Source organism: Erythrolamprus reginae, chromosome 1, assembly GCF_031021105.1.
Source record: "Erythrolamprus reginae isolate rEryReg1 chromosome 1, rEryReg1.hap1, whole genome shotgun sequence".
NCBI lineage: Eukaryota > Metazoa > Chordata > Lepidosauria > Squamata > Dipsadidae > Erythrolamprus > Erythrolamprus reginae.
The window spans coordinates 326,050,568-326,073,951 of NC_091950.1; the positions used below are offsets into that span (position 1 = coordinate 326,050,568).

Below are 23,384 nucleotides of genomic sequence, written 5' to 3' on the forward strand. Positions count from 1 at the left end.
CAATTTTGTCAATATCTTTTTGTAGGTGAGGTCTCCAGAACTGAACACAGTATTCCAAACGTGGTCTCACCAGCGCTCTATATAAGGGGATCACAATCTCCCTCTTTCTGCTTGTTATACCTCTAGCTATGCAGCCAAGCATCCTACTTGCTTTTCCTACTGTCCGACCACACTGCTCACCCATTTTGAGACTGTCAGAAATCACTACCCCTAAATCCTTCTCTTCTGAAGTTTTTGCTAACACAGAACTGCCAATGCAATACTCAGATTGAGGATTCCTTTTCCCCAAGTGCATTATTTTACATTTGGAAACATTAAACTGCAGTTTCCATTGCTTTGACCATTTATCTAGTAAAGCTAAATCATTTACCATATGGAAATATTGGTGGACTTTATACTTTTCTTAGAGTATAGCGTATAGCTTTAGAGCCAGGGTGGTGCAGTGGTTAGAGTGCAGCACTGCAGGCTACTTCAGCTAATTGCTAGCAGTAGTTCAGTATTTCAAATCTCACCACCAGCTCAAGGTTGACTCAGCCTTCCATCATTCCCAGGTGGGTAAAATGAGGACCCAGATTGTTGGGGCAATATGCTGATTCTGTAAACTGCTTAGAGAGGGCTATAAAAGCACTATGAAGAGTTATGTAAATCTAAATGCTAATGCTATTGCTATTCATCCTATAAAAAGGCATGCCAGCCAAATTTGTAGGTCAGAGCCTTCTAACATTAGTGTTCTTTCATTTTTTTAATTTAATCCAATCTCTTATTCAAAGAGGAATAAAATAAAACAAAACAAAATACAGGGAAAAAATAATATACTCTTTACTCAAATCATCATGCATCATGGTCCCGAATTGATATGGCATCTCTGATATGTCTGCTTCTGGGCTGGCCCAGATCCAGAGATGCTTCAGATGTCACCTGGAATGTCTTTAGGGCAATAATATTCCCAATTCTTCAAATGGATTATCAGATGTGCTGTAACCCTCTTGCTTCACACTTTCTCTTTTTTGGCTGTGGAGGATTTGGTTTAGAAAACACACATTTTTTAAAAAAAAAGTCCAGATGGATGATTGCTGGAGTTGTTTGTTTATATTTTAAATCAAACGGTTAAAGAGCTGCCAGAATCTCAGTCAACATTTAAGGGGGTTGGTGGTGGAAATTATAGCTTAGCAAGCAGCCATATGGTAGTTACCTCATTTTAAAGATGAAGAATATGACTCTTGCATCTAATACTAGATTTACAAAAACAGAAAGCAAAAAGAAAACTACCCAGAAGAGAGCCAGATCTTTTCAGCTGAAAAATGACATATTTGGAAGCTCATTTAAAATCAATTTAACTGCTTTGCTTTGCCTATTTGTGGGGAGGTGTTAAGAGAATACATGTTCTATAGAGCAATGGTTCTCAACATTTTAGAATCCTCTTAAGTACCTTATTTATTTATTTATTTATTTATTTATTTTACTTATTTGTTTTTTGTCAAACATGTACAAGACAGCAGGTATTGGTATAAACATAAACATTAGCAAAGTAGATACAGGTAAATTAGGACAATAGACAATAGGTTAGGGACAGCAGGCACGCTGGTGTGCTTATGCTCACCCCTTACAGACTTAGGATTGGAGTGAGGTCGACTGTGGACAGTCTAAGGTTAAATTTTGGGGGGGTTAGGGAAGAAACCACAGAGTCAGGTAATGCATTCCAGGCATTTTGCTGTTGCTGAAGCTGTATTTTATGCAATCGAGTTTTGAGTGGTTTCCATTGAGCTTATCAGGTTGATTGGAGTGTAATGTATTTAAGTGACACCTTAATTTATTTAGCTTCATTCTGTCAGCTCTCACATACCGGTCTTTCCTCGTCCTCCACCATAGTCACTGTGAAACCAAGTGCTACATGCCCTTCACCATATTTCCTTGTCTTAGCTTTTGGGAGACTTTCCATCATTACCTCCATCTTTCTCCTCCTTTGTTTTCATCCCTGTTAAATCCCTGTCTCTTAAGGGCTTGCTATATGCACTTCATATCTCCTATTCCAGTGTTTCCCAACCGTGGCAACTTGAAGATATTTGGACTTCAACTCCCAGAATTCCCCAGACAGCAAAGGTTGGAAAACACTGTCCTACTCTATGCTGCCTGCTATTGTTTGTCCAAAAAATCCCTACTCCCTGCAATAAAAAAAAGCACGTTCCCTGGGGTCACACACCCCGGCATTGCTCTGCACCCCCCCTAGGGAGGGCTGCCCCACTATTTGAGAAACACTGCTCTGGCCTTAAGGAAACAGTCTGTTTTTAATTTTTCAGCAGATATGAGAGCTTTGCTACAGCAACGTGAAGCGTATCTTCCATTTTGGGGAGGTGGAGAAGCAAGTGATATTTTTTTGCTGCACACCATTGTTATTACTTTGTCATACTGCTGCTTGTAGTCAGTCTGTGCAATCTCTTTGCATCAGCTATTTAGGTGGTCCACTTCTTTCTCAGTTCTGGCTTAGTATGTATGCATTTGTTCTTAAGGCACAATCTAGTATAACCAGGGTAAGCCCTTAGCCATTGCCAGATGTTGTTATTTGCTTTGCCGGCTAGCTTATTATTTTTTTTAACTTACTGGCCCTGTAATGCTTTGCCTTGCCTCTTTTCCATTCTTCATTTGGTTTTTCTTATAGACCAGTTTTGTTTCTTCGAGATTCAGTAAGCCATCTTGGTGTACTAGTTTCAATAGATCTTCATATAGTCTTACAATTACTAGAAATGCTTCTGATTCGACTGAAATTCTGCCTATAAGGTGGAATTCGAACTTCCCTATCTGCTGATTTCCTTGCCTACAGCTGTTATTAGCTTTTTTATTATTTCCATTAAGCACACAGGCACATACACACAAAGCACAAAGGGAATATTTATTGTTATGTAAACAGTGCTGCTCTCTCCTTCCCCGCCCTTGTGGAAATGATTGATTTTTATAAAATAGCCTGATAATCTGACTTTGCAGAGACTATCCTTAAAGCCTACTATAAGGCATCAACACAACAAAAAGACAGATAAAAGCTTGGTAGGAAGCAGATGATCAGTTCACTGATCTGTATGCTAACACAAAAAGGTCTAAAAGGCTGCCTCCTTTTTCTGAAACAAGTCAGGCATATCTGGGAAAATCACTGCCATGTATCCCTGTGTGCCTATCCTGAAGAGTTATCTCTAGAATCAGCTTTGTAAAAAAAAATTAGCAGCCACTTACAAATATTAAAAGTATAGTTTCTCCTTTTCTTATGATGGAAAGTTGACTATATTTTTACACTGGTTAGTGACAGTGTTGATGACAAAATTCAGAAATGTAGTTACAGTATTGCTTTGATAACGATGACATGCATTTTTGTATAATAAAAACTGTATTTGACTGCGCTGACATTTGAAAGAGAAAATACATTCATTAGGTTTTCTTTTCTCTGGAAGATCATTATGGTAAAATCTGGTTTGATTTTCCCCTCCCTTCAAACATCAATAATAAAGCTGTGACTTCCTGGGTATCATTTTATCTTAAGTATTTTCTACAGGTTAACGATTGGTGCTCTAGTAACAGCTTCTACTCCTGGAGACAATTATCTACTCCATTCCCTAGATCAGTGTTTTCCAACCTTGACAACTTGAAGGTATCTGGACTTCAACTCCCAGAATTCCCCAGCCAGCATTCTCTGGCTGGGGAATTCTGGGAGTTGAAGTCCAAATATCTTCGAGTTGCCAAGGTTGGGAAACACTGCCCTAGATGATGGGTAACATATAAACTGACCATACTAACAATTCAAGGTTTCAATTCTGCTTTCTTCAGTTAAGGCCCAGAAACACTGTATTCTGTGATTCTTTTATATACACTGCTCAAAAAAATGAAGGGAACACTTAAACAATACAATATACAGTGATCTCTCGGTTAGCGCGGGGGTTACGTTCCAAGACCTCCCGCGCTAACCGATTTCCGCGTTATACTGGATGCGGAAGTAAAAACCACCATCTGCGCATGTGCGCCATTTTTTTCATGGCCGCACATGCGCAGATGGTGGAGTTTGCGTGTGGGCGGCGGGGAAGACCAAGGGAAGTTTCCTTCAGCCGCCCAACAGCTGATCTGCTCCGCAGCGCGGAAGCAGCGAGGAGCCGAAGATGGGGTAAAGGCAAAGGGGAAACCCCATCTTCGGCTCCTCGCTGCTGCCGCGCTGCGGAGCGGATCAGGTGTTGGGCGGCTGAAGGAACCTTCCCTTGGTCTTCCTGCCGCCCAGGCAAAGGGGAAACTCCAAGATCGCTTGCCGCTTGCCGCTTTGCAGCTTGGAGCCTTGCTTCTCCTCCTTCGCTGCAATAGGCAAGCGGCAAGCGGCAAGCGATCTTGAGAAAGAGAGAGAAAGGAGGGCGACTTGCCAGTCCACGCCCCCCTGGATGAACAGCCTCGCATGGCCCCAGCGCCGGGCTCCGCTGTTGCCTCCGCCCCCATTCGGCTCTGCAGCTGAGAGGCCTTCCCGGCAGAGCCCTCCCCAACAGCTCCCGCTGCCAGCGCAAAAAAGAAAAGAAAAAGAAATCCCCAAAAGAGGCAGGCACAAAGCGAGGGCACAAGGGGAGCTGCCCGGCAGAGGTTGCTTTTTTTCTTCTCGTGGGCAAGTGGAGGGGGGGAGAGAGAAGGGAGGAAGAGAGTGTGAGAGAGGAAGAAAGAGAGAGAGAAATGATAGAAAAAAGGGGAGAAAAAAGAGAAATGAGAAAATGATTGAAGCATAGTGACAGGAAAGAAAGAGAAAGAGACAGAGAAGTGACTCTTGGTGATGACGTATGACGTCATCGGGTGGGAAAAACCGTGGTATAGCAAAAAAACCGTGGAGTATTTTTTAATTAATATTTTTTGAAAAACCGCGTTGCAGCGTTTCGCACTAATCGAGACCGTGCTAATCGAGGGATCACTGTAACTCCAAGTAAATCAAACTGCCCATGTTTCTCCAACACTCAGCAGGCTGCATTGGTTTCCGAATGCAATTCAAAGTGTTGGTTATGACCTATAAAGCCCTACATGGCATTGAACCAGATTACTTACGGAACCACCTTCTGTCACATGACCCCCAGCGACCGGTCAGGTCCCACAGAGTCGGCCTTCTCCAGATCCCATCAACTAGACAATGTCTTCTCTGTGGGGGCACCGGCTTTCTGGAATCAGTTCCCCCCAGAGATTCATACGGCCCCCACCCTTCTTAACTTTCGTAAGAATTTGAAGATGCACTTGTGCCGACAGACCTGGTGATACTAATCAGCCCCTGTCTATGAATGAATGTATGTTGATTGGAAATGACTGTTTTTAAATTAAATTGGGTTTTTAGACTGTTTTTAGTTTTATTAGATTTCAGAATTGTATTCTATTTCACATGTTGTAAGCCATTATTATTATTATTATTAATAACAACAACAACAACAACTTTCCATAGCTTAATAATAATAATAATAATAATAATAATAATAATAATAATAATTTTGTGACTATTTATCTGTTGCTTTTTAACAGTCTTTATGACTTTTAACTTACAGACAATGAAAGGCTTAGCAGAATGAAAGAATTTTTGTACAGGAAAGAGATTTGAGTTTTTGATGTAGCTTGAAATAGAATTCCAGACAGTGTCATAAATGAACCAGGGACATACTATATAAAATTATAGCTTGATTATTATTTTATTTAATATTTTATGATTTTAGATTTTCCTAAAAGAGGCTTGGGATTACCTGTTTGGGATTCTCCCAGGTTGCTTTAATAACAATCACAATTGGTAATTGCTGTTTTATTGATGACCTTTATAACTAAAGAGCAGTTTAAATGTTGGTTAACCTTTATTCATCTTTCTATCTTTAATGCCACATTGGCAGCAAAACTGAACTGCTCCTGATTTATATTTAATAGATATAGAAATCTTTAGAGAGGGTTGCTTTTGTTGTGATTCAGTGATTTGTTTTCACCTGCTCCTTCCACATCCTAGCAATAAAACAGAGAAAATCTTAAAACACATTTTAAAGCCCATGCAACATTTATAAGGACAAAAAGAGTATTTCTCAACAAATGATTAATTTAGCATTTGACTGTAAAAACAAAATGTGCAAGAAGGATCGCATGCAATATTTCCATTATGGTCAACCATGCTTTATCATGTGCCATGAGTTATTTGTTAAGGAATATTTGACGAGTTAAGGTACAGTTGCATAAGAGTAATACATTTCCCACCTCCACATCCAATGTAATGACTAGAAACCGTGAACTCTTTTGTTTTTGGACTCCTGAAACACTGTATTGTCTTATTTCTTAAGCCTAACTTGCTACTCTGTGTTGGAACACAATAGAATTGCCTGTTCCACTGTTGGGTTTCTAGGCTATATTTGGTTCTGTTTTAGCAATGTTTTTTTTTCTCAGTCAAGGTAACCTTGAAACATTCCCGGGAGTTCACAAAAAGAGAATGAAAAACATGTGAACAGGTGAAGATGTACATGTGCTTCCCAAGATTCTGCTAAGTAATAACAATTCAATTACTGACAAAACGCTAGTGAGAAATAGAAATACCAAGTCTCTACTTAAATTCATATGTCCCAAGTGGGTTACAAGCCACATCATGTACAAGTTACAAGTCCTGACAGATGTACTTTTGGGGCCATTGGGATGTGTACTTAATATCTTGACTAGATCAGCCTTTCTTCCAAGTAATAGACTTCTTTTTCTTCCATAACTACAATTACCATCCCTTTGAATAATTAAGCCTAGAAAGATAAATTCTTCTTTACTAGTTTTTGTTGTGGTTAGCTCTGGCCCTGCTCCTGCCCCAAGGACTGTGGATGTGGGGGAGACATCCACATGCTGCAGGCCTGTTTTGCCCCCCCCCCGTGGAATCTGATGATGAAGGCTCCTCTGACCAAGAAGACATGAGTAACAGGGAGGAGGAGAGTGTGGCAGACAGCTCAGAAGGACATCAATTATCCAGCTCCTCCTTGGATTCAGAACAAGAGTTAATGATACAGCCAGGCATGCGGAGAGGGAGAGCGATGCATAGGCAACAACAACTAAGAGATTATTATCAAAGAAAATGAGGCCACCTGTGGTTGGGTGGGACTGTGGTAATTAGTGAGGCTGCTATAAATAGCAGCCTGTGGGTTTGGCCATTGTGGAGGATTATGTGATCCTTGTGTTTCATGGCTGCTTTGCTGACTTTGATCTTTGTGTGCTGATTTCCCCCCGCTTTGAAACTAACCCAGAGCAAAGTGTGTTTCACTTTGTGAAAGAAGAAGGACTGTGAATTGCCTCACAGCTGCAAGCTAAGTATCACAGAACTGATAAGGGACTTGTACAAATTACCAATTTGTTTGGAGACAAGTGCGCTTTGCTATACAAAAAGAGTGCTCTGTTTATTTGCATTTTTGGTATAAAGAACATTGTTTTGAATTTTCAAAGGTGTGTGTGTCTGAAATTGTATCTGTGCATTTTTGGGAGGATTCTACCAGAGAGCTCGACAGAACAGTTTTATATTTAATTTGTAAAATATGAGAGTCAACACTCACAGCAGGTAACTTACACCTTAGCTTGCCTTAAAAAAAAACAAATACGAGGGTCGCCCAGAAAGTAATGCACCACATTTTCTCCTTCAACAATTATTTATTGAACACAATGAAACTTTACACACAAGAAAGAATGATGTTTCTTCTACACTCCCCATTTTTCCATGTAATCTCCGCCCCGTTCTATGGACTTCCTCCAGCAAGACACAAGGGTGTATATGCTCTGTCCATACCACTCCTTGTTCTGGTCACTAAGCCATTTCTGCACTATTCTACGCACATTTCTATGCGACTTTTGTCGACTGCAGATTCTCCATAAACTGTACACAAAAGTTTGTGGATGTTCACAACAGTTTCTTTTTCCGCAGTGAGAAATTCAATGACGACAATTCAATGACGACAATTCAGTTACACTGCTTGTAACATACATCACTTACAAGCCCCATTTTGAAACATTGCTGCAGCTATGCTATCTTTCTGAAGAAATTCAGAATTTACACATGCACTCCTGACAATTCAAATAATGTATATCTAAAGTTTCATATTCGTACCATTATTACAGTATAGGCTGAGAAAACAAATGTGGTGTATTACTTTCTGGGCGACCCTTGTACGTTCAGATATGATCTGCCTTTAGACTGGAGACCACCAAGAAATCCTAGGGATGTAGACTACACTAGAAACAGAGAAACATCCTGGGAAAACTCAGCAACACTTCTATATTGTTGAAAGAGGTACATATATGTCCAAGAAATCAAGATGGATGTCTATATTCTACCATGTGCTAAGCTCAACACCAGGGAATTGTTTCCTTCAGGGCAGGGGTCCTCAAACTTTTTAAACAGGGGGCCGATTCACAACCCCTCAGACTGTTGAGGGACCGGACCATGTGGGCAGGCGTGGCTAGGTGGTCATGTGGCTGAGTGGGCGTGGCTAGGTGGTCATGTGATTGGTTGGGTGTGGCCAATTTAGCAGTCCATTTTACCATTTTCCTTCATAAGCTGTATTTGCTCAACCCAAAGAATCTATTTACTTAATAAGAAACCCCCGCCCAAGGGTAAAAAAGCGCAAACTTTCTTGCCACTTGCCTAACTTCATTACAGCAGCAGCTTCAGGCTCCTTAAAATGGCTCATTAAAAAAAAGAATAGAACAAACAAAGCCTGGAAAGAGTTTAAGGCATTCTCATACGCAGAGTCTCCTCCCTCCCACCTAGGACTAGGCAGCTGCTGCAAAGCCCAAGAAAAGCTCTCAAAGCTCTATCCTTGTCTATCAGTCCACCGACCAGTATAACCACTCCACCAGCTCCTCCCTGCCCACCCAGCTCATGCCCCTCCACCCAACCTTTACAAGAGGTGGTCAGCAAAAGTGTGGGCAGCAATGAGCTGAAGTTCACAGATGTGCGGCTGCAATCTGCAAGGTCTTATAGGCTGGAGGAGGGCCAATGAGGGCGGCGGGAAAAGCCAACCTTGCAAAGAGTGGTTGGGAAGTGAGGGGAGGGGCTTCATCCCACCACTGGGTGGGCCGGATAGAGTGTGTGGGCAGGCCGGATGTGTCCAACGGGCCATAGTTTGAGGATCTCTGCTTTAGGGAATCTTTAGCAAGTTGCACAGGTTGAAACTGTTCTGAAAGGCAGGAGGAAGTCTTGAAGAAAAGGAAATATTACTCAGTAGCATTGTTTAAAGTGACTTGGCCTGTGTTACTAAACATTGAGCAGGGCAATTATCTGCTGTGCCATAATGAGGAATTTACCAAATTGTGTAAAATGGCATACATTTGCTTGGGATTGAATGCCAGGTGGGCAAATCAAGTTGAGATGACAGAGCCTTCTTCATCTTGAGGAATTATCTGAGATTGGTTTGAGTCTATGGGCAGTGATAGTGAACCTTTTCCCCCTTGGGTGCCGAAAGAATGTGTGTGCGCACTATTGCATGCGTGAATGCCCATACACAAAATTCAATGCCTGGGGAGGGCGAAAACAGCTTCCCCAACCCCTTGGGGGCTTCCCTGGAGCCATGGGAGGGTAAAAACAGCCTCCCCCATCCTCCCAGAGGCTCTCTGGAAGCCAAAATACTCTTCCAGAGCCTCTGGGCAAGCCAAAAATCAGTTGGCTGGCACACACAGATGACTGTAAAAAATATGACTTCAGTAACAGTTGTTGAAACGTGGAACTCATTACCGGACTCCATAGTGTCATCCCCAAACCCCCAACACTTTACCCTTAGATTATCTACGGTTGGCTTATCCAGATTCCTAAGAGGTCAGTAAGGAGCGAGTACAAGTGCACTAGAGTGCCTTCCGTCCCCTGTCCTATTGCTCTCCTATATCTCCTGTACCTTTTTTCTATTCCTATATCTCTTCTATTCTTTCATTGATATGTTCTATTCCTATATCTTCTTTTCTATTATCTCTTAAATATATTTTACTATGAGTATCTCCTCTATAACCTTCATCATGTATTTTAATATGTGCATATAGATATATACCCACTAAAACCCTCATTGTGTATTGGACAAAATAAATAAATAAATAAAATTAATAAAATTAATAAACATTGGAGCTAAGCTAGAGCAATGGCTCATGTGCCAGCAGATATGGCTCCATATGCCACCTGTGCCACCTGTGCCATAGGTTCGCCGTCACTGTAATAGGGACTTCAGTGCTGTTAGCTCTGCTACCTATAGATTAGATGCCCTACTTATTGGTGACAGTAACCAGAAAGCTTTCAGGAATCTTGATGCAAGCAAAAGTAAAAGCGTTCGTGATTGAGGGTGACACTGTTAAGCCAAGGGTGGCAAACTCAAGGAAACAACAATCACTTGGATTTCTGGAAATAGCTTTAATGCTAGTAAGGTCATGTAACAGAGTTTTGAAAGGCTCTCAAAGCAGTTGTCCAGCTCCAATTGTATCTGGTGTGACTGAGGCAGAGTTGTTTTCTTAATCTGATTTCCCCCTCCCCCTGAACTAGTATTTTCTCTGTAAAGATCCAAATCCATATAATATTTTGCCCTGGCCTGCATGTTTTTATTTTATTTAAAATATTTAAATAGTCAAACAACTCTAGGCAGCTCTCAATAAAATCAAATTATTCCGAAGGTATAGACATTGCATTACACTATTTTTCCTTCAGCCTTGCTTCACCCACCCCACATCCCTGCAAAAAAACCACAAAGTGTAATATCTCCTACTCACCTGCAAAGATGGCCAGGTATCTCCACAAAGACAAGTTTGAAATGAAAGACACCACCAAAGTTGGAATGTGGCCCACGTTAGACTCCCCAGACTTATTTAAGTCTAAAGCAGCAAGTTGTGAGGCAGTGGGATGAGGAACCTTCTTCCTGTTGCTGAAAGTCTGGTGTGGCAGGTGGCGGTTCAGGGCTGCAAAGTTTCCCCCCAAATTTCAAATGCAGCTGGCAAACCATTTTGGTTATACTGTATGTACATTTGCCACTGCTTCCCACAATCTCTCTGTCTAATCTCCTGCATCTAGAACCTAGGACAGTGATGGCGAACCTATTTTTCCTCTGGGTGCCGAAAGCTTGTGCTATCACATGCACACACTGCCCACATCTATAATTCAATGCCCCCCATGTGCACCTGACCCACTCATGCTGCCCCATTCCCTACTCATTCTCCTGGATTCTCCTTTTGCTACACTAGGTTTCTCATAATGCTATTGTAGATGTCCTGGATATATGCTGTCAGATTAGATCAAGCGTTTCATCCAATGGACAGAGATTGAGTAACAGGGAAAAACTATGTTACAATTCAGCACTTGAATTTATTATATAGAACTGGAATGGTTTCGTTCAGTCTGCATTTGCAACCCACTTGCAGACCACTTCATAGTTATAGAACAGAGTTGGCCTTCTCCGGGTCCCGTCGACTAAACAATGTCGTCTGGCGGGACCCAGGGGAAGAGCCTTCTCTGTGGCGGCTCCGACCCTCTGGAACCAGCTCCCCCCAGAGATCAGAATTGTCCCCACCCTCCTTGCCTTTCATAAGCTCCTTAAAACCCACCTCTGTCGTCAGGCATGGGGGAATTGAACTATTCTTTTCCCCCCAGGCCTATACAATTTATGCATGGTATATTTGTGTGTATATTTGGTTTTTTTAAATAAGGGGTTTTAATTATTTTAAACATTAGATTTGTTATATGCTGTTCATTATTGTTGTTAGCCGCCCCGAGTCTACGGAGAGGGGCGGCATACAAATGTAATAAAATGAATGAATGAATGAATGAATGAATGAATGAATGAATAAATAAGTTGACTGGTTGACTGGTTTCTCTTGAAAACAAGGGTGGATATAAGTCTGCATAACTTTCAGTTCCTGGCAAAATTGTGAAATCCAGCTAATGATGTAGCAGGAATGCCTTTATGAGCTTCCACATGCAATAAAATGAGGGTGCTGTGGTGGTGGGTGCCAAATATGTTGCTACATTGAAGCATGCTGTCTAATCCTCTTCAGGTGAAGATGGTGAGACATAAGAGCAGGCGAGGTGCTTGCCAGGTACCTTCTCTTTAAATTAGTAACATTTCCAAAAACGGACAGGAAACTTTCTTAGTAAGGTGTTAGTCCTTTTTGGGGTGAATTCATGTTTGTCAAAGGATATAAACTCTGCATTTCTTCACACACTTTCCCATCCACATCCACCAGATACCTGTTCATGGTTTTTCCCAGTTCTCCTATCTGGCCTGGGAAGGAGATGTGTAATTGAATATCATTTACATATTATGGCACTCCCTGAACCAGTAGATGACCAGGACAGGGCTGGTCATCTGTAATGAAGTGCCTGTGGGTATCACAACCAACATCTAGCAATAGCAATAGCACTTATACTTAATATATATACCGCTTCACAATAATAATAATAATAATAATAATAATAATAATAATAATAATAATTTATTAGATTTGTATGCCACCCCTCTCCGAAGACTCAAGCTTTACAGCCCACTCTAAATGTTTCACAGAGACAGCATATTGTCCCCAACAATCTAGGTCCTCATTTTACTGACCTCAGAAGGATGGAAGGCTGAGTCAGCCTTGAGCTGGTGAGGATCAAACTGCTGATAACCTGCAGGTCAACAGAATTAACCCGCAATACTGCATTCTAACCACCATGCCACCACGGCTCTTAAATTAAGCAGTTACTCTAGCCACACCTGTTCAAGTAGGAACAGTATCACTATTACAGTTATCTCAGTCAGACCTGCAAGAGACAATTATTAAACCCAATCTCAATATAATAGTTTCAGCCCTCCTGTGGAGATGTTTTCTTGTTCTGGTCTATCCAGAGTAAATTCCTAAATGACTGCAACCAGGAGTGCTGGGATTGAGCAAAGAAGCTTAACTGACATTGATTGATTGATTGATTGATTGATTGATTTGATTTGATTTTGATTTGATTTGATTTGATTTGATTTGATTTGTATGTCGCCCTTCTCCGTAGACTCCGTAGACTCATCCAATGGACATCCAGTGCCAGTTATGGTAGTTAAGTGAGAACTATCTGTAAACAAATAAAAGGACCAGACAAACTTGGAGTAATTGTCAGCTGTCCCAGTTAGGCCAGATAGGAAACACAACTACCATTTTTTCAGAGTATAAGACTCACCTTAGTTTTGGGGGAAGAAAATAAGGGGAAAATCTACCTACCTTCATCTGGTTAGCATCCTTAATCTGGTCACCTTCAGCACATTATTTTATCCCCTGGTTAGGGCTGAAAAAAACCTTTTATGGAGGGAATAGCAATGAAAACAAGTCTGCAAAGATTTAGGGCTAGAAAAAAACCCCTTCAGAGTAGCAATGAAAAAATCCTGCAAGCCGGGAAGATCATTAGCAACTCTTTAAGGCTGGGGGGAAAAAGCTTTAAAAGGAAGGAAGGAAGGAAGGAAGGAAGGAAAGAAAGAAAGAAAAGAAAAGAAAAGTAAAGAAGAAAAAGGAGGGGGGGGGGAAAGGGGGGAAAAAGAAAAAAAGGGGGGGGGGGGAAGAAGATACATTCGGAGTATAAGACGCACCCAAATTTTCAGCCTCTTTTAGGGGGGAAGTGCGTCTTATATGCCAAAAAATATAGTACATGAACTAATTAGATGAACTAATTCAGTGAAGCGGTTGACGTGATGTGCCGGTGCCTGGAAGCTGTTAGGGTCTGGATGGGAGCCAACAGGCTCAAGCTCAACCCAGACAAGACCGGGTGGCTCTGGGCATTCCCTCCAAAGGACTGTTCCATCTGTCTGTCCATTGTTTTGGGGGAGAGGGAAGGCTCTGACCCCCTCAAATAGGGTTGATAACTTGGGTGTCCTTCTGGATCCACAACTAAACCTTGAACACCATCTCTCGGCTGTGGCCAGGGGGACCTTTGCCCAGGTTCGTCTGGTGTACCAGTTGCAGCCCTATTTGGACCAGGAGTCCTTGCACACAGTCACTCAGGCCCTCATTACCTCCCATTTAGATTATTGCAATACGCTCTACATGGAGGTAGCCTTGAAGACTGCAGATAGTCCAGAATGCAGCCACATGAGCTGTTATGGGTGTACCTCGGTACGCCCATATAACACCAATACTCCGCGTGCTGCACTGACTACGATTAGTCTCCAGTCACAATTCAAGGTGTTTGTTATCACTTATAAAGCCCTACATGGCTTAGGGGCTGATTATTTACGGGACTATCTTCTGCCATACACCTCCCAGAGGCCTATTAGATCGCATAATGTTAGTATGTCTCGGAGCAGCTAGGCTGCGAGTCCTTCGACATACACAGAGCAGAGTTTTTGGTAAGAGTGTGGATGTGTGATACAGCCAGTAACGACACAGACTTAGTATGCTAAACAAGTATTATTTACATATATACATATTTACAAGCACAAAGCAGAAATAAGCAACAAACCGCACATAACAGCACGAAGCACAATATACTTCCCCCACAAGGTAAAGGCAAAGAATGAATGAGCTATCCAGCATCATCATTGGGAGAGAGTGCTGGCGCCTTCTTATGGCAAACCAGCCAAAGTCCTTAAAGGTATATTGCATCAAACTACAATTGGTAGTTTATGTACATGGTGTTGTGGTTGGCTCTGGCCCAGCTCCTGTCCCAGGGAATGTGGAGGTAGATGCAGGGGAAACTTCAACATATCACAGGCCTGTGTTATTGCCGACAGAGTCAGTTCAGAGTGTAGTTTCCTCGGACGAAGAAGAAGGTGGGAGTGACTTGGAAGAGGGGGGCTTGGCACACAGCCCAGGCAGTCAATCTCCCTTATCTTCCATTGATTTGGATGAAGACGTTTTGGATCCACACAAGCGTAGAATTATGCGTAAAAGAGACCAAGTAAGGACATATTACAGGAGATAAGAGCGGCCACCTGTGTTTGGGTGGGGCTCCAGTAATTAGGGCTGCTGCTATAAATAGCAGCATGAGGGTTTGGCCGTTGTGGAACAGTATCTGATCGCAGTTCGTCAGAAATCCTGTGTTGCTGGTTTCTGGACTTTGTTTGTTGATTTTTCACGCCTTTGAAAACAAAGCAGAGCAACGTGTGTGTGTGTGTGTGTGTGTGTGTGTCTCACTTCCTTGGAAGAAGAAGGGGTGTGAAGTTTCTTCACAGCTGCTAGCTAAGTACTTAATGACTGCTTAAGGGAAATTGTACAGACTACCCGGTTGTTTTGGGATGAGTGCTCTTTGCAATACAAAAAGAGTGCTTAGTTTATTTTGAATTTTGGGATAAAGAACATTGTTTTGAATTTTCAAACGTGTATGTGTCTGAAATTTGTACCCTTGAATTTTCGGAAGGCTCCTACCAGAGAGCCCGGCAGAACACATGGCAACCCCAAATGCTGGTGAGTACCATGTACTAACACATAGAATCAACCTCCTCCGGGTCCCGTCGACTAAACAACATAGGTTGGTGGGACCGTGGGGTAGGGCCTTTTCTGTTGCTGCCCTGGCTCTATGAAACCAACTCCCCCTCACCCCCATTCCGATGTTCACAATGCTCCCATTCTACTGGCTTTTCGAAAAGCTGTTAAGACCTGGCTTTGTCGACAGGCCTGGGGGCCGTGAACTCTAGCATCAGACATGCCCGAATTATGTTTACTTATGTTTATTATGTTTGTTAGATTGGTTTTGGGGGTTTTATAATAGGTTTTGTTTGAGTTATAATGGGGTTTTATTTACTGTTGATGTTTGACTTCTTTTTTATTATTGTGCTATTGTATTTTTTATTGCTGCAACCCTGAGTCCTATGGGATTGGGTGGTATAGAAGTCTAATGAATTAAATTAAATTAAAATTCTAATTATGGTAATGCTATATTAACAGAACCTTAAAAGTTGGAAAGTACAAACTCTGTATTAACACTTTTTTCTTCCTAAGTTTCCTTCTCTACCATTAAGCCGCTAGGCTAGGGGATTTTGACTCTCTTGTTTCACAGGCAACATCTCTTCCCTGCTTTTCCCAAAGTTGTCTACTCATTCCATCATTCCATTACAAATAGAATACAGTGATACCTTGTCTTACAAACTTAATTGGTTCCGGGATGAGGTTCTTAAGGTGAAAAGTTTGTAAGATGAAACAATGTTTCCCATAGGAATCAATGGAAAAGCGATTAATGCGTGCAAGCCCAAAAATCACCCCGTTTTGTGCTGCTGGGATTTCCTTGAGGCTCCCCTCCATGGGAAACCCCACCTCCGGACTTCTGTGTTTCTGTGATGCTGCGATTTCACTGAGGCTCCCCTCCCTGGGAAACCCCACCTCCAGACTTCCCTTGCCAGCGAAGCACCCATTTTTGTGCTGCTGGGATTCCCCTGCAGCATCACAAAAACACGGAAGTCCAGAGGTGGGATTTCCCATGGAGGGGAGCCTCAGGGGAATCCCAGCAGCACAAAAATGGGTGCTTCACTGGCAACGGAAGTCTGGAGGCGGGGCATCTCAGTGACGGTGGGTTTGTAAGGTGAAAATAGTTTGTAAGAAGAGGCAAAAAAATCTTAAACCCCGGGTTTGTATCTTGAAAAGTTTGTATGACGAGGCGTTTGTAAGACGAGGTATCACTGTATTTGGATTTTTGACATAAGATATTAGTAATATAAATAACAATTTCATGGGAACCCATTTGTGTAGTCTAACCTCAGTCCAAATTTTTTTTTTGAGACTTTATGATTTAAGAAATATAACACTTAAGAGGGGACTAATGATTCCAGGATGAAAGGGAAAGGAGAAAAAAAATGGAGAAAAAAACCTCCTTTGGTCAGCCTTGGAATTTGCAAAAGGACAGAAAACGCTGTGACATTTAAAATACTTCAGGAGATTTTTGAAGAATGGGAACAAAAATAGTAGCTTTAATCTTAGCAATAATGCATGCTTCTATGAATAGATTATGTCCCAAAGACATTAAAGCAGAAATTAGTGATGTGAAAGATCACTTCATAAAGATTTACGAGGTAAAGAAGTAAAACAAATTTTTGCCTGCATCAGAAATATTAGACTATAAAGAATTTGCAGAAGTACTGAAAAATGGACTCTGAAACAGGAACCAGCTAAATTGGAAATATGAATGACAAGCCAAGAAATTGACTTGAATAAGGAGTTTTTATTGGATTTACAAAAGAAGTTGATTAAAGCTCTGAAGAAATAATTGAGATGAGAAAAAAGATACATATTTTAAGAAGTTCTTTAGTTTCCATTTTAAAGTGTTGGAAAGAGTTGAACTATATTACATATATATTAATCAATATTCTTAATTGCTTTTTCACTTGCAGAATGTTTACGATGGACATTTATAATTTTTGCAATCCTAATTTAAAACCTAATGTTTATTTATTTTCTTCATAAGAATTGGAGTTCTAATAAACTGTCTTTTGGCATCCGGAATAAAATTTGAGAAACATACTGTGTTTTCTGAAATATTAGGTGGTTCTCGTGCGATGGAACGAACCCTTCCAGAAGCTGGCAACTTGTGATGCTGATGGTGGAATATTTGTTTGGATTCAGTATGAAGGCAGATGGTCCGTGGAGCTTGTGAATGATCGTGGAGCACAGGTTAGTAAACACCACTTGGTTTTGGTCTTGGGAATTGTCTTGACTTTGAAAAGAAAATAAAGAAGGGGAAAAACTGCCCGGGGAAAGTAGGGAAATGGAATTGTTAAGAGAAATGTTTTAACTGAAAAACCTGTAAAATTAGCATATTTTCTATAGCTTACCCTGAGGCAAGTAGCAAAAGGACAGTATGCTATTTCTGGAATACAATTTGAAACAAATGCTTATGGGTGAATTACCACAAGGACAAATGGAGCAACAGGCTGAGTGTACTGGATATAGTTTTGGAGTCTTATGCTGTTTCCATGCTGTCTATATGGATCTACCTACAGGTCATTAATACCTTTCTCTAAACCAGTGTTTCCCAACCTTGGCCACTTGAAGATACCTGGACTTCAACTCCCAGAATTTCCCAGCCAGCATTTGCTGGCTGGGGAATTCTGGGAGTTGAAGTCCAAATATCTTCAAGTGGCCAAGGTTGGGAAACACTGCTCTAAACAATAATTTATCAATCATTAATATCAATGAATCGTTTACTACTTGAGTTTGTTACTTGAGTTTTGTTACTTTTGAATAACAAAAGATTCATTTATATTAAGTAATTACTATTCTAAGCAACAATAACTTTGCATGCATTGTGATGGTAAACCTAGCATATGTACTTACCAGTAATGATTTCTTGGCCAGGAACATAGGGTGAGTTCATACATTTTATTTCTCATCATGGTATTTAGGCTATAGATTTTAACATAGTAGAATAGCAACTAATTGCTAAACCAGGACACCAATCAGTTGCTTATTAAATTTATTTCTATACTGTCACAATCAAGACTCCCATTGGCTTATACAGAATATATATTACACCATAACACACACATACTACAATTTTATAATCCAATAATTACTGGTATATTGTTATGCAGAGTAATCTCTGAGTAGTCAAAGATACATATAGACAGAGGAAATGTGGAGGTCTTACAGATATCCAGTTGATAGCCCAGAGATACTAGTAATAATTCAGTAATACAATCCAGATACATTCAGTATATAAAATATTACTACATTGGCAAATATCTTAATCAAGGACAATCCTCGCCGTCTACAATTACATCAGACAATAACTCTCTATACACATACAATACTGCAAGCTTACTTGCTCAGCTTATAAATACATTAAACTATCATTTGAACACACAGTTCTACAACTGCGTCACAAAGACAAACTAGCAGAGAATAGCCGGGACAGTGAATCACACTTGTGGCTCCCTCTTATGGCAATCCATAACACTAGCTCTTAAAGCAATAGGGTTCTAATATATGTAAGCCTACATTGTTGGTCTATTTTATATATTGCTAAACCCAACTAGTTATGTACATAGTGCTAACATATATAAATAGTAACAATAAAGCAGGGCAACAAAACAATCATCATAATAATAGAAAATAAAAATAGATCCCTGCCTGAGAAGGGGGTTGAACTAGTACAGGGATGTCAAACTCAAGGCCCGTGGGCTGGTTCCAGCCTGCAGGGTGCTTAAATTTGGCCCACAAGGCTGGCCTGGAAATAGCAAAGGACCAGCCTGTGGTGCCTCTGGCAGCTAAAACAGGCCCCGTTTTCAGCCTGGATGGCCTTCTGCAGCACTCTGCTGGCCAAAACGGGGCTTGAATTATAAAATGATACAATATGATGGCATTTTCAAAATTATTGGCATTGAAGATGCTTACTTGTGGACCTTTTTATGAGAGAAATTTGATGATCTTGTGAACTATAGATCTCAGGAAATATGGATGATAATTGATTTGAATCTGTATTATTTTTCTATGTTGTGTGCTTTAAAAAAAAGGCTGGAATACATAGTGAAAATAATACCTTAACTTTATACATTAAGGTGAGCGATTTTACATGGAGCCATGATGGAACACAAGCACTTATATCATACAGAGATGGATTTGTGCTGGTTGGATCAGTCAGTGGACAGAGACATTGGTCTTCAGAGATTAACCTGGAGAGCCAGATCACCTGTGGCATATGGACACCTGATGATCAACAGGTAATTTTCCCCAAAAAGCAAGAATTGCAGTTTGTCTTTGGTTGTTAACTATTGGTTTTTACTTTACATCAAACAGGAAGATATTAGATCTATTTGGGTTCCTGAGGTTTATAATGCAATAAAAAAGTCTTTCAGGATAATACCAATGGTGTGCTTATAAACATTCCTGTATACATCAACTTGATCTGTTTGAAGTTGCTTGAGAGTTGTGGACATATTTAGTCAAGCCGTGGCAATACTGTCTTTCTCAGTATGGCTAACTGTGTGCTTTGACCCCATTGAACTCAGCAGATTATCTCATAGTTGAACGTGAACTGGCAAATATATTGGTGGACTCAAGTGCTATTTTAAAAGCTTTGAAAATAAATCAATTCATATTATCCACAGTAGACAATTTAAAGAAGTATAAATACAATACTAGCCATGGGAATCCATAGGAACAAAGGCAGGAGTAAGAAATATAAGGATGTAACGACATCATCATGCAAATGCTATGACTAACATACTTTCATCAGATATCACAGCATAAGTATGTACAGGTAGTCCTCAACTTACAACAATTCATTTAGTGACAATGGCACTAAAAATAGTGAGTTTTCACCATGGGTGGGTTCCACTGTATTTCGTCGCTGGGTTCACTTCCTTCTGTTCCGTGTGATTGTGCCGCATGGGTATATGCATGCACAGTACAGAAAAACCTGAAAAAAATTCAACCCCCCCCCCCAACCAAAAAACCAAAATGGCGATGCATGCGCAGTGCTGGAAACTCTGCTTCTGCACATGCACAGAAGGAAAAAAATTGAGGATTTCCTCCCCAAAAAAATGGATAGTGGCGCCCTCAGACTGGCTCCGACCATTCCAGTCCGTTGATGTCATCATGATGTCGCCAGCGGGTCACTAACAGTTCAAGTGAACCAGTCCGAATCGAGAGGTACCCATCTCTAGTTTTCACACTTACAACCATTGCAGCATTTCCATGGTCATATGATCAGAATTCAAACACTTGGCAAATGGTTTGTATTTATGATGATTGCAGTGTCCTGTGGTCATGTGATTTTTTTGAGCAGTGAAGTCAATGGGAAGCCAGATTGACTTAACAACCACATAACTCACTTAAGCACCGCAATGATTCACTTAACAATTATGGCAAGAATGGTCGTAACATGGGGCAAAACTCACTTGATTCACTTATCAACAAAAACCTTGTGCTCAGTTGTAGTCATAAGTCGAGGACTTCCTATAATAGCAACAGTAATGGCAACAATTTTCATTATAATGGCAAATGCCATCAAACCTTTTATTTCTATCACTCTTAATAGTTATCTTGATGTTGGTCATGACCTTTAAAGCCCTACATGGCAATGGACCAGATTACCTCCGGAACCGCCTGCTACCGCACGAATCCCAGCGACCGATAAGGTCCCACAGAGTTGGCCTTCTCCGGGTCCCGTCGACTAAACAATGTTGTTTGGCGGGCCCCAGGGGAAGAGCCTTCTCTGTGGCGGCCCCGGCCTTCTGGAACCAACTCCCCCCGGAGATTAGAACTGCCCCCACCCTCCCTGTCTTTCGTAAACTACTCAAGACTCATTTATACCGCCAGGCATGGGGGAGTTGAGATAGCTCTTCCCCCTAGGCCATTACAAGTTATGCATGGTATGTTTGTGTGTATGTTTGGTTTTTATAAATAAGGGTTTTTAGTTGTTTTTTATTATTGGATTGTACATGTTGTGTTTATTATTGTTGTTAGCCGCCCCGAGTCTGCGGAGAGGGCCGGCATACAAGTCCAATAAATAATAATAATAATAATAATAATAATAATAATAATAATTATTATTATTATTATTATTATCATCTTAGCTTCTCCATGTTGGGTGGAGCTAGCATTCAGGATGGATTGTCCTTTTCTATTCAGAATGAGGATTGACTGGCTCTGCCAGTACTTCCCTGCTTTGTCTTGGTCCTCAGACTGGATGGATGAGGCTAATTCAGCTCCTTTCTGTTGTGAGTGTTCCCTGTCAGCCTTTGGAAATGTCAGATTCAGAAGAGGAAGAAGACACCGAAACTGTAATTTACCCTGATGTAAGAGAAGTGGAGGATGGTAGTGAGGATGAAAGCTTAGTAGAAAATCCATCGGACGTTAGCATGGATAGTACAGTGTTCCCTCGATTTTCGCGGGGGATGCGTTCCGAGACCGCCCGCGAAAGTCGAATTTCCACGAAGTAGAGATGCGGAAGTAAATACTGTACACTATTTTTTGGCTATGAACAGTATCACAAGCCTTCCCTTAACAGTTTAATTTCCCTTAACAGTTTAATTGCAATTTCCCATTCCCTTAGCAACCATTTAGATTATTCCTCACCAGGGTTATTTATTAAAGTTTATTTTAAAAAAATTATTAAAGGCGGACAAAAGTTTGGCAATGACATATATGATGTCATTGGGCGGGAAAAACCGTGGTATAGGGGGGGAAAACACGAAGTATTTTTTAATTAATATTTTTGAAAAACCGTGGTATAGACTTTTCACGAAGTTTGAACCCGCGAAAATCGAGGGAACACTGTAGTGCTTCTTCAGACAATAGGAGAATAGATAATAGCCCTTGGTTAAGTGCCAGATTTAGGAGGTTAGAAAAAAGAAAAGATGAGCTTTTGGGAAAGAGGTTTTGAATCTGCTATTCAGAGTGTATAAATTAATTAATACCTCACATCCGGAGATAGCCGGAAATGAGGGACGCTTTTCGGCAAAGTGAGGAAGACAAGAGGGATGTTCTGCCGTTTCTCGGGCGAAGTAAGTTCTAAAATTGCATGATAAAACTGTTTGAAATTAGCTTTAACCTGATCCAGAGATAAGGAGATGTTAGAAGCCGACAGCCTGCTCATTAGAAAGAATTTATGACTTTGTAGGTTAGCTTGTGAGATTGAAATGTACTTGCATGCAGTAGATGTACATTGACGAATTTCAGTGTGGAAGAAAATAAATAAAGAAGTGTTATTTTGAAAATCCAAGCCTGTGAAGAGAGCATTTTGGGGAGCAGCTTTTGGAATCAGAACACTTTCCTATTTTGTTATTTACACCTTAAACCAGTGTTTCTCAACCTTGGCCGTTTGAAGATGTGCAGACTTCAACTCCCAGAATTCCCCAGCCAGCGTTGCTGGCTGGGGAATTCTGGGAATTGAAGTCTGCACATCTTCAAACGGCCAAGGTTGAGAAACACTGCCTTAAACCAAAGGATTATAGAAACATAGAAACATAGAAGTCTGACGGCAGAAAAAGACCTCATGGTCCATCTAGTCTGCCCTTATACTATTTTCTGTATTTTATCTTAGGATGGATATATGTTTATCCCAGGCATGTTTAAATTCAGTTACTGTGGATTTATCTACCACGTCTGCTGGAAGTTTGTTCCAAGGATCTACTACTCTTTCAGTAAAATAATATTTTCTCATGTTGCTTTTGATCTTACCCCCAACTAACTTCAGATTGTGTCCCCTTGTTCTTGTGTTCACTTTCCTATTAAAAACACTTCCCTCCTGGACCTTATTTAACCCTTTAATATATTTAAATGTTTCGATCATGTCCCCCCTTTTCCTTCTGTCCTTCAGACTATACAGATTGAGTTCATTAAGTCTTTCCTGATACGTTTTATGCTTAAGACCTTCCACCATTCTTGTAGCCCGTCTTTGGACCCGTTCAATTTTGTCAATATCTTTTTGTAGGTGAGGTCTCCAGAACTGAACACAGATTATTGTTTTCAGCTAAGTGCGAGTC

The 23,384-nt window shown here is 40.9% G+C and overlaps 1 protein-coding gene across 1 annotated transcript in view; it reads left to right on the top strand.

Annotated features, from left to right (window-relative positions):
* Nucleotides 1-23,384, top strand: part of TULP4 (TUB like protein 4) — an 84,702-nt gene that overhangs the window by 19,357 nt on the left and 41,961 nt on the right. The window contains exons 2-3 of the mRNA XM_070733780.1: nucleotides 17,440-17,568; nucleotides 19,455-19,616. Of these exons, the coding sequence (XP_070589881.1) occupies nucleotides 17,440-17,568; nucleotides 19,455-19,616 (291 nt within the window). The remainder of the gene's footprint in view (nucleotides 1-17,439; nucleotides 17,569-19,454; nucleotides 19,617-23,384) is intronic.